The 12,384-nt window shown below is 43.3% G+C and overlaps 1 protein-coding gene across 1 annotated transcript in view; it reads left to right on the top strand.

The window, feature by feature from the left end:
* The first annotated feature begins 903 nt into the window (after nucleotides 1–903).
* LMCD1 (LIM and cysteine rich domains 1) overlaps nucleotides 904–12,384 on the top strand; it is a 67,303-nt gene continuing 55,822 nt past the window's right edge. Inside the window, exon 1 of the mRNA XM_002813488.4 lies at nucleotides 904–1,839. Within this exon, the coding sequence (XP_002813534.3) occupies nucleotides 1,798–1,839 (42 nt within the window). The 5' untranslated portion in view covers nucleotides 904–1,797. The remainder of the gene's footprint in view (nucleotides 1,840–12,384) is intronic.

The raw sequence follows: 12,384 nt of genomic DNA, 5'->3' as shown, positions 1-12,384 counted from the left end.
AATACCACATATACAATCATTACACATCAATAAAAAATATATAAAAGCCAGAACCCAACCTCTATTCATTTGCCAAATGTGTACTGTGCCTATACCACATGCTAGGTGCTTGAGGACATAGCTGGGAGCAAACAAGGCAAAAATCAATTACAGCAAAAATCTGTGAAAAAAGAAATAGGTCATCCCTCATCTTGGAAAAGACAGGCCACAAATAGAAAGCCCTTTCCAGGAATGTGTAATAAAAAGTCACAATTCAGGATCCCTGGCCGAGATTTGGGATGACTGGAGATGATGATAAGAACTAAATTGGAGGAGGCTTTCAAGAGGAAAAAGCCTCCAGCAAGAGACAGCCCCACAATGGGAACTGCAGCCTCCCCTTCTCACCAAATCCCTCCCGAATGGTGTACTTTGGGATCACTCTTCAGTCTCTGTGCAACCGAGCTTTATTTTAGCCCACAGGAGCCCTGGTTTTTCTGGCAGGGGGCACTGCAAAGACGGGTTACAGGCAGAATACCTCACAACAGAGACAGCAGTATTCTCTCTAGGATAAAAAGGGCTTGTGTTTAATCCTCTGTCAGGGCAGGGGGGAAATGCCTCTGGGAATCCAAGTCTGTGGAACCGGCTCAGCAGAGATGTGGCTTTATAGGCAAACAACATGGCAGAGAGAGGAAGCTGGCCAATTCTGTCTTATAAGAGTAATTATGTTATGTGTTGCAAGGACTCCACATTCCATGAATTTGTGAACTCAGATGGAATCTTGTTTGTCCAGGCCTGCATGACCCCATTTATCTAAAAATTACTAACTTCCTAGTTTATAGTTTACAATCCTGTGCCCGCCCCCACCCCCGCCACGCCCCCATAAGCTCTCTCTCTATTACTCTCAGTCTCTCAGGTTAAAGCCTTGCTCAATAATTCAGCTGTGGACCAGTTATTCTCTCTGATTATTTCCTCATCTATCGTCTTGCAGTCATAATAATAATAATATCTGAGATAATATGAGCATACAACAAGACAGTATGTCCATAGGAGCATCTCTAAGATCAGGACAGTGATTTCTTGCTCGTGGAATAGGAAGGATTTATGTTAAAGCAAGTTATAAGGAAGCAGTTTAATACTTTACAAACGTTAAGTTTAAAAAAATCATAACTCGCTGGAGTCTTTTCTCCTCTCTGGATATTGGAGAACTCGCCCAGGTTTGGGAAAAGTTAGCCAGCTCCTGCAAAACACCTCCTCCCGCGGCCCTCCCCGCGCCCCCTACGACCAGGCAGAAAGGGTGGGAAGGGGAGCACAGCTCAGCATTTATTTCTGGATCCAGCTCACTAAAAATACCTCGGCTCTCCTGTTTGATCACTCTCCCTTTTGACCTGAATGGATCGCGGGAGCCGCGCCGCCCGCCCCACCTTCGGCCCGTTGCCCTTTAAAGGAAAAGGGCGTGGGGACGGATTCCTGCCGCTCGAGGGATAGAAGCGAGCTGGGCTGTCAGGGGCCGCGGCCATGCTGACGTCAGGGCAGCCGGCGCTCAGCTCCGCTCGCTGCCACAGTGTAGAGACCTCCCGGAGGGAGGGGGACAGCCTCGCGCTGGGATTGGCTGTCCTCGCGCGAGCGCCGGCGCGGAGTGGCTGGCGAGGTTTTAGAGGGAGTCCCGCTCTCCAATTAAAGCGGCCCAGCTGCGCCTAGCTGCGCGCAGAGCTCCCTCCCAGGCCCGCGAACTTGGCCATTCAGCCGCCGCTGTCCCCGCTGCGCGCCCTCGCGCCTCTGCCTGAGAAGCCAGGCGCTGTTCCACCACCCTAGAAGAGGATGGCAAAGGTGGCTAAGGACCTCAACCCAGGAGTTAAAAAGGTGAGTGGAAAGCTGTTTGTATTTACCCAGATTCTTACTTTTTCTTGTTTCCCCTTGCCATCTGTTCGCGGAAACTTCCCAAAAGGTAATGAGAAGGGAACTCTTTAAATTCCAAAACTGCATAGAAAACAAATAGTTGGGAATACATGTTTGAGCTAACAGGCACACACACCCCAAACTCAATGTTGTGTAAAATATTTGCAAAGGGTCTTATGTCTTTGGTGATGCTAGTTAAAATTTAATTAAGGTTTTTTATATATATATAATATATATAATATATTATATATATATAAAATCTTATGGTCTGTAAAGGAAAAACCCCTCGCTTCGTCACTCCCTGTCCTCAGGTGGCTGAAGTAAGGGTTGAGAGCATGTAATATTTACTCACAGTTTCCCTTTTGCTATTATCCCAGTGTTTTGTGTGTTTCCCCCAATACACACACACACACACACACACACACACACACACACACGGTTTCTTTAGTTGGTGATGTTGGCAGTGGCAGCAGTTCCAGCATAAGGGAACTGATTTCTGTCCCCAGGGTCTGCACGTTTCCCTTTCAAGAAGGGCTGGCCCGGAGCCCAGAAGGTCACAGGTAAACTCCTGCACAGGAGCCTGCGGCTGTGCCTATAGCTCCAATACCATTTGTTGCTTACCTGAATGCAGCTAGGAGAAGGCACAGGCTGGAGACTTAGAGAACATGTGAACGGGAAGGGAACAGAGAGACAACCTAGGCTTTACAGATCAGGAAACTGAGGCCCGGGGTCACAGAGAGTTGGTTCTAACTGGCAGCTGACTGTAAGGCAAGCCCTAGGCATCCAGACTCAGTCCCTGCCACTTTTTAACTGCACATTATTCACCAAGTCACTTTTCTGAGCCTCAGTTTCCTTGTCTCTGATGTGGGGATGATAGGCCTAACCTCCCTCATGGCCGTGGTAGCAGGGATATTGACACTGTGAGTTAATTTCCCAAAGCAGTAATTGTTAAACTCTGATTTCACAGGATTTAGTCTTGCAGGGCAAAGTCTTCCTTAAACATCTGCCATTAACCTTCAGGGTAGAATGAGAGGGGGGAAAAAAAAGACTGTGAGAATCAAAGTAAAGACACAAACAGCCACTTAGAGGCACAGCATTCACTGTCTAATTTATAGCTGTGCTCCTCTATAGACAATCTGCCCAGACCCTGTCACAGAGTCCAGTGGATCCTTCTAAATGTGTGTACCAAGTCACATTGAATCTGGGCATTTCTCTGGAATGTATCTTGCCTCATTGCATTTGCCAAGCTATTTGCAGAATCAAGTCATTTCCCCTCCTACAGAAATTACCATAGCACTTTATACTCTTAGAAGATACCTATTAATTGCTACCTAGTAGTGAGTTATGCATGCAATGCTCTTATTTCTCTATACATTTTTCTGGACTCTTTGAGGGCAAACCTGTCTTGTTCATCCCTGTTCGAACATAGCACACCATGCCACACAGCAGGACTCAAAAACCTATGAGTGAGTCATGAGAATATCTGTCCAGCTAAGACCACACTGTTTGCATAGGCTTCATTTTATGCATTATTTTTTAACTTGTAGCATTGATATTTGTGTATCTGAACTGCCTCCCCAAGTTCAGACACAGAATAGTTCACGGCTAAATGTGGCAGAGTTCCATTGTCCTCTGGAAAGTGAAATGATTCTGAGTATGTTTAATATAAGCTTGTTGATAGTTACTGTATGAGGTGAGATGAGGTATATGGAGACGACTCCTCCTCACCGCAGTCCTGTGTTGCCACTTGGAGGAAGCCTTGTTTTTATTTTCCTTTGCATAGGGGAGTGTGATTATCCTGATTAGAGGTGGAACATGTTCTCCTTCTTGTCACCCCCTAGTGCCAACTTCCTTGGCCTGCAAAGGGTTTGTTTTCCATTTAGATCCAATTACAGGCTTAGAGAAAGAATGTGGTGGGTAGAGATGAAAGGGCAGATATTTTTTTACCTCTTGGGACTGCAACAATCAGGGGGAAGATCACCATTTTGTAGGTTAACCGAGGCCTTCAACTCAAAATGTGGAGGGGAGGGAAGAGAGCCGAGAAGCTCCCCTTGCTGAACTGAATGTCACAGAAGTGATTAAGTACTACGTGGTATCAGCAACACGCTGAAAAGCTTTTACTGCATATTTATTTTTTAAATCTGCAGCAGTTGGGAGGGGGGAGGTTTATAACATTTGGCTTCAGGATGCATAATCGCACTTAGACATTTTGAAACAATTTCATAGACTCTTAGAGCTACAAGGGGCCTATTTACAAAATGAGAAATGGTTTAAAATGGAATACAGGCTGTTTCCATTTCCCTACCCCCAAGGGGGTTGGGGCGGGAATCCCCACCAACTGAAAAGTCATAAAAAGATCTTCGGCAGAGAACATAAAATCTAAAAACTGGAGTAGACTTAAAGGTCATCTAACCAACCCCAGACAGGCTGGGGAAAGAGACTCACTAGGGGCCACATACATACATTATGGCAGAGCTTACAAGTTCCCTAACTTCTCTCTTTCTTTCTAAGTAAAATGCTTCCACTGGCTGTTCTTGAACCATCTTTTTTTTTTCTATTAGGAAACAGAAGGTTTCCTAGCACAGACAGTTCCCTGAGAATGGTGAAATCACCAACATTTCTTGGTAACAAAGGGCCTTGAAGGCCAAATGCCATTTTTCTGGGTGAAACCAATCTCGACTATGGATTTGTTCTTGTTTATTAAGGATGCAAGTTATTAGTGCAGGCTTTGGCTTCAGATCTGGTTTAAGTCCCAGCTCCCCCACTTACTAGCTGTGTGCTCTTGGGCAAGCTAATTAACTTTGAGTCTGTATCCTCACCTCATTTGAAAGTTGAAGAAACAGTAACAGCATCTACCTCCCAAGGTGGCTGTGATAATTAAGTGAGATGATGTACACAAAAGGCTCAGCATATGAGCGCTCAAAGTTAGCCATGGGAGTCCTTGGTGGTGATGGTACATTTCAGTGGGTGCATGGATGCTGAAAGGAATCTTTGGTGAATGAAGGACACTTTTATTTATAACTGCCCCATCTGAAGAGCACCCAACTTTCATTCAGCTGAACCTAAGCCATTGCTCAGCTTTGACAAGCTAAGACAATGACCAAATGCTGTTACCTTCATTCTCACCCAACGGATGCAAAATCTGCTTACATGGAACAGTCTTTCCTTCTGAACATGGATTGCTAGTTATTGAGCATTTCACTTTGGAGTTATATAATGTTGGGCTTCGAAGGGGACTTGGAGCGCCTTACTTTTTAGATAAGGAGACTGAGGCCCAGAGGGATCAAGCTCCTTATCAGAAGTTGCAGAGAAAATGTACTGAAGCCTATTAGGCTCTGCAAGAATACAGACCCCTTGACTGTCAAGTAGCCATCTGTAGGAATTTAGAAGGGATTAGAAAAAAGAGAGCTAGGAGCCTGTTCATAGTTGACTGTGCAGTCACCAGTGGGCTGGCTCCACAGGGATCCAATTAGAAATTCTCACCCCTCAACACAATGCCCAAGGGGCATTAAATGATGGTACTTCTAAGTCCATTGCCAGGTCCACCTGGATGTCTCTCTCCATGCCTCTCTACATCACATCCCTCTTGGCTTTCCTGTCCTTCAGGCTAGGCCTTCCCTCTGTACTCAGCCTTTCCTGCTTTCACCTCCACTTCCTGCAGTGTGCCAAGCTACTGGCACATCACCCGGGTGAGCTGATCCAATGTAAACACAGCTCCTCGAGAATTGTCGTTGGCTCTCTCAATCTTAAAAACATATTAAACTGTCGCTTAAAGACGTTAATAGCCAAGACACTGGAGACATGCCCATAGGTGTATAAGCAACTTTTTTGCCATAATAGAGCCTTATTTTTTAAGAACAGAAATAAATTATCCAAGTCCCTTTTAAAGGCTTTCTAAAAACAGATGCTGAAACCATTACTTTGTAAATTGCAGATTTTTGTCCTAACCTGCAGGTGTGTCTGACTATGTGGAGTTGGGGGCTGACAGTTGACTTTCACCAATGTATCTGCCACTGTGGTAGTGGGAGGCGGGAAAGAGCTTCATCAGATTCTCTTCAGGCTTTCATCTAAGCATCTCAGCTCCAAGGCTAGGAATTTGCTCAGAGCTTACCAACACTCCTACGAGTTGGAAAGTGGAAAAATGACTTTGGCATTCCCCTCTGAGGATGCTTGGTTTGATCCTCTCTTCATGCTAACTGACCAACGGTGACAAGGATGAAAAAAGAATAGGCTGAATTCGGCAAAGGCTGGGGACCAGGAAGGAGGGGCTGCACACAGGCTTTTGTGTGTGTCTTTCCTTCCGCCCTTACGCAGGCCACTTCCCAAGAGGAAAAGGTAAAGAGTAGAGAAGTAAGGGAATAGTTCCTCTCGCGACTCACTAGAGCTGAGAGGGCTCCAGGAGAAGTTTTTAATTTGACTTTAGGAAGGCAAATCGTCCTTTCTTTTTAGCTTGCACATTCAAAATAGTTTGTGTCTCATAAAGTGGAGATTTGCCATGATAAGTAACAGACCTTGAGAGCTCTTATCTCCCAACCATTCATCCAACACCATTTAAATCTTTATTTTAAGAACAGATTTCTGGCAGGGGCGTGAGTCATTATAATAACTGCAGGCGTTTACTCACTGGGTGACTTTGGACAGGTCACCTTTCCTAGGAAGTGGCAGAATTTGGATGAGAACCAGGGTTCCTTCTGCCTGCAGCCCACTGACCTTTCCTTTACACCAGACCATCTCCCAAATAACAAATGATTATGGCAAAATAGGCTTAAAACCTCGTTCCACTGAAAGCGGAATTGTGGAGCAGCTTTTCAGGACATCCAAAACAAAGAGACAGCTGTTGCTCTTGAAGAGCCTTCGTTTAGAAATATCCTCATATCCCCTACCATTTGATAACAGGAAGAGGATTTGCCCAGCAGCTGCTACTGTCTCACCAGGTGCAGGGCCACCAGCCACTTTTGCAGGACTCCTTCAAGATCACAACATTTCCTTAAATCCACATGGAACAGTTGGTGTGTCCCAAACCATTGTTGGACGTTTACATATAGCAATAGCATAGATCTGCAAAAGCTCTAGAAAATGTTCTCTATAAAACTTTTATAGAAAGAGTTGTATATGAAGTTGAGTCTCCTATGTCCACCAAGGCTCCTTTAGTGACTGAAACACAAATTTAGTATCTAATCCTGTATATTTGATGCAGAAATTGTGTTTTCACAAAAACGGAAGTGATAAATCAATTACAGTGCTTTGTGAAACTCCCAAATCAACTCCTTGTCTCATATCTGCTCTTTTGTATGAGAAGCAAACCCTTTTACATTTTTTTCTCAGAAAAGAGAAAGGAGTCTGTTCTTACTTTTATTATCTATTTGGATTCTTGCCTCCCAACAGACTTGTTCTCTGTTAGGACAGGCAAGTTTGGGGCTAGGCAAAAGAGAGGAAGGAAAGACATCTCTAAGGGTCCAGAGATGATTGACATTTTCTTGTGTGTTAGCTCTTTAGCTTCAAGGACTACCATGCAAAAATATTAGTGTCCTTTTTTACACATGAGTAAGTTAAGACTAACAGTTTAAAATGACTTGCCTAAGGTCACGTAATGACAGATTCAGAACTCAAACTCAGGCCTCTCTGACTCCAAAACTTCAGTTCTTTTCACTCCACAAGAAACAGACGGCGTTCATAGAAAGCAGAAATCTGGTGAGGAGGGACTATGATTATTACTGTGACTTTCATACACAGATCAATTTCTTCCAGCCCACTGAACTCATTGATAGTCTGGTTCAGAAGCTTCCCAAGATTTGCAAAATGTTGCTAGGCGTCTGCATCTCTTTGATATCTCTTGGTCACCACCAGGAGTATACTGTCACCTACACCAAATCAGAGCCATTTCTCAGATATAGAATAAAGACTTTCTTGATTTCTCCTGGTTTTCCAGAAGGCTAATGGACATCTCCCAGCAAAACACTAGTAGAGAGCCCTTTTAAAGAATAATACATATTATCCTAATACTCTAAAAATAATTCTAGAGACCTTGTCCCAAAGCTTTCAGGAAACTCTGGCCTGGGGATAAGGTTGGCCTTGACATGTGCATTTCTATATGTCTGGTCAGCCTGGCCCGTGGCCTACCCAATAATATATAAATCACGACCAAGCCAAACATGGCCTGGGCCCCCACCAGGACATGCTTTAAAAGGAAATATAATTGCTAAGGGAGAAGAAACAAAGGCTCCATTTGGCAAGTAACTCTACTGAAGGACAAAGAAGTGCCAGTGTCCAACTCAAGGTGACTGTTTCAAATCCACATGCTTTGTGTATAGATTTTGTCTCCTCCTCCTGTTTAAAAAAGATTGAATCCTTTGTAAAATTTATCTTTGGAGACAAAGGCTAATGAGCCATTGTCTAAAAGAGCTGAGCAGAATCTTGTTATCTGCTCATTCAACCCCTTCATGTCACAAATGGGACAGGGAGAAATGGCATATCTGAAATTTACAAAGAAAAAAATGGCATATCTGAAATTTATATAAGAAAAGGCGTATCTGAAATTTACAAACTTACATTTACATGAGTGGTGCTACAACCAAGATACATTGACTCACAGCATCTTTTATGAATGAAGGAGAAAAGAGTGTCTGCTGTATTCTGTCACTTCCACCCCTAGAGTATCCCAGTTTTGTGTCAACCTCATACCTTGAAACCCAGAAGTTCAGGTGGACATTTTGGCTGTGAACTTAGCTTTGGCCACAAGGTCCAGAAGCCACTTCGAGGAGCCATTAAACACACAACATTTGCAAGCACAAAGATCTAGATGTGACCTGCAGCTCTTCAATTTGCCAGGTCTGCAAACTTCGCCAAGTTACTGATCCTCTCTGGACCTCTGGTTCCTCATTTGAGAAAGATAGCTAACTGTAGTTTTACATTTAAACAATAGTTTAATGAGGTAAAGCGCACAAAGTGCCTGGATACGTAATATACCCTTGATAAACATTTCCTCCTGCTGTTATGGGTATCCCCTCTCATCAGCATGATGCAAAAATCCCATAGGTTATTAAGTATTGGAATGTGGAAGACCAAATTCAGTTTACCTACATCACATGGGGCTTCTAAGCTCTCAGACTGCAGGACCTTCTCTTTGTAGTTAAACTTGGATCTAGCCATAAATATACTCAGGCCACATCACATTGCAAATCATGAGAATAGACACAATTTGTCTTGGGCGTTTGGTCGCTACCCTTTCCATAGCAGCCCTCCCCTGCTCCAATACTGGTCTTTCCCTCCAATGTCTTGCTTATAAGATAGGGCAACAGTCACTCATTTCTTTATATAGCAAATATTTATTTAGCATCTGTTATGTGCCAGCCACTGTGCTAAGTGCTGAATACATGACAATGAATAGGAAAGCTTTGATCCCTGCCAAGTAAACTTGAGTCTGGTAGAATTTATTTTTCATAAGGCAGGAGACAGGCCAAATAATGTCAGTGTTCTGTGAGTCTTTGTGTTCCTTGACCTCTCCCCTCCCCAACACACACACATACCTCTCCTTCCTTTTCCAACCACCCTCAGATTTTCCAGGACACACACCTTCAGAGCCACATCTCAACTCTGGTCATCCCTACAGTATAACAGTAGAATGAGTGTGGTAGTTCTCCCAGTTGTCACATTTTAAACAGGGCCTTTGGGAAGAAACCACTAGTGGCACTGAGTGAAAAGGAGGCTGAGGCAAGGGAGACTATTGGCAGCTCTTAGGTCCCACCAGCAGCCAGTGGTGCCTCAGCCTTCCTACAGCGATACGGTGGTAGACCAGTTGTCTTTGCTCAGCATATGTTTTCAGAGGCAGCTGAACATTTAGGTTGTATTTTTCATAGTACTGATGTCAGGGACACCAAAGGGCAGGAGCATAGGGGAAGGGCTCTTGGCTGACTAATGACCTCATAAGAAACCTGCCCTTAGAAGAGAGCATCTATTTGGGCTGTATGACTCAGTGGTGTTTCTAGGTACTGATTCATGAGGCTGATCATTGAGGTGACTGACCCGTGCAATCTGCTGGCTGAAAGAGGTGAAGGGAAAGTAGATCCCAGCTCTGCTCTCTTCCTGAAGGAGAGCCACCCCTCCTACCACGGCACACGGGTTTTCCCCACCCCAACCCTGGCTCAGCCAGCCAGTCTCCTTGTTAAGAGGATCTGACGCTAATGTGGGGAGAGGTCAGCATCTGGGGGCTTCTTATTTTAGAGGAAGTATAAGACAGAGATGTTTTGAAATCTTGTTAGTGAATAGAGGAGAGGCTTTTAACCTAGGATCTGTAGATAGAATTGAGGGTGTCAGGGAACTTAAATTAGGATAAGTATTGCATTTTTTATCCCTAACCTATAACTGAAATTTAGCATTTCTTTCTACTATGAATAAAGACAAACGCCCTAGAAGTTTAGCAGCCCCTATGCCTTTGATACCAATGGAAAGCAGTTATTTTTATATCACATTACAGCTGAGATAGATCCTCATCCTACGATTTATACTCATCCCTGCACTGAAATGACCATAATTATACCTACTGCTAGATCACATTCATTAACTTAGTAAAGGCACATCTGTTACTAAGTCACAAGTTTGTTTTTATATATTGATACTATCTCAGTAATACTGGTTTTCTTTGTATTTTTATCTTATGCATTTAAGACATTGTCCTAAGAGATATTCTCATGTGAGATAGACAAAGAACCTAAAAATATAAAGACTTTTTCCATATCAAGCTGAGGCATTAGCAGCATTACACACCACACACACAGACACCCACACACACACAAATATACACATATATGCATAGGTAAACATATATGCACACACATACAGCTGTAGTGGATTGAGGTCTGAGGCTCTTGGAGTAAACAAACTCAATTCAAATTCCAACTCTGCCACTCATTTCCTATTACCTCGAACAAGTTATATTAGTTCTGAGCCTTAGTTTCTTCATCAATAAAAGGGGCCTAAAAGTTACTGTACTCATAACAATCATCTAAGCTCTTGGCACAGTACTTGACATATAAGGAATGTGTGTTAAACACAAGGCATCCTCACCATTAAAAGAGCTAATGAAGGTGAAATGGTAAAGAGAATAAAAACATTACTTTGTTTAAACTTTTTAAACTCACCTTTGATTTGGCCAACTCTAAGAATTTATTTTGTCCAAACCTGTATTACACAAATATTATATGCCGGGGACTGAGGTGGGAAATGAAGAAATAAAAGGAAAGGAATTTTAAAATCTGATGGTCTCAGAAAAGGAATAGCCTAATCAAATCATCAAAGAATCACAGCAGTGCCTAAAGACCTTGATCGGGGTACATGTGTGGGACTGAGAGAGATCAGAAGAGGAAATACTTAATCTTACCTGGGGAGGTCAAGAAAGGCTTCCCAAAGAGGGGACATTTGAGCTGAGGGTTGAAAGACGAGGATGAATGAGCTGTTAGGATCAGGCCACACTCCAGTTTTACGCCTTCCAAATCTGACACCCATATTCTCTATCCTATTTGATTTCCAACTTGGGGAATATCACCCATCTTGGACTGTGGAGAAATACATTCTACTGTATTCATCAAGCCACAAATGCACATCTTTTATCTTCTCATCTGAGAACCTGTTCCTCTTACTCTCAAGCAAAACCCATTGGGGTGGCAGGATAGCAAGGCCTGTCAGGCTGCACGTAGAAAACTTCTCATGGTGGTGACTTTTGAGGCTCTCCCAAGCCCTGCAATGGAGTTCCAGCAAACTCCCCCAAGTTGAGTTTGAATTTTTGCAGGAAGATACAAGTTTGTGTTTTGACAGCAGGAAAAAAAGGTAACCAAAGATATGCAATATATATGGAAAGAAAGGAACACACATGTGTGTGCACACACATATACGTCTGTGAGATCCAGCACATGGCACATGTGAGTAGAACATGAAAACACCGTTCAGAGCACCACAGCATGTGTATGCACCCTAAGCTTCACTCTGAAGCCATTTAATAACAAGAGGAAAAAAAATCTCAAGTAGGACTTTTTGATGAACTGTGAGGAAGCAAACCAGTGTTCTGAGGTATGGGAACTTGGTTAACAAGATCTGGAATCTTGCATCAAAACAATTGCTTTCACACAGTTCTTACTTCAAATTTCTAACTTGGTCTGAAAATGTGAGTTCCTTCTTGCCGTATTTTAGAGCAGGTGATGCATTGAAATGAAACACACATGGCTTGGATATCTCAGTGCTGCTAGGATGATTGTCCTTGATTTTTGTCAGTTGTACATGGTACATTAAACGGAGAAAAATAAAATCCCAGATGATTCCCTGGCAGTTATCTGAAAAATAACAATATGGTGATCATCCCTGTGTTTGCAAGGACATGAAGAAAGGGCAAGATTTGATGGAAAAGCTTTGTTTCCTCTAATCTGTCCTCCTACACAGCCAACAGACCTCAGTAGCCCATGGGGAAGATACAACCCTGTAATGAGGTTCCCAGCTAATTAAAATGGCTATCATCACCCA

This window comes from Pongo abelii, chromosome 2 (genome assembly GCF_028885655.2).
Source record: "Pongo abelii isolate AG06213 chromosome 2, NHGRI_mPonAbe1-v2.0_pri, whole genome shotgun sequence".
NCBI classification, from domain to species: domain Eukaryota; kingdom Metazoa; phylum Chordata; class Mammalia; order Primates; family Hominidae; genus Pongo; species Pongo abelii.
Note: the sequence above shows the minus strand (reverse complement) of the source record. Positions and strands in the feature narration are given on the sequence as shown.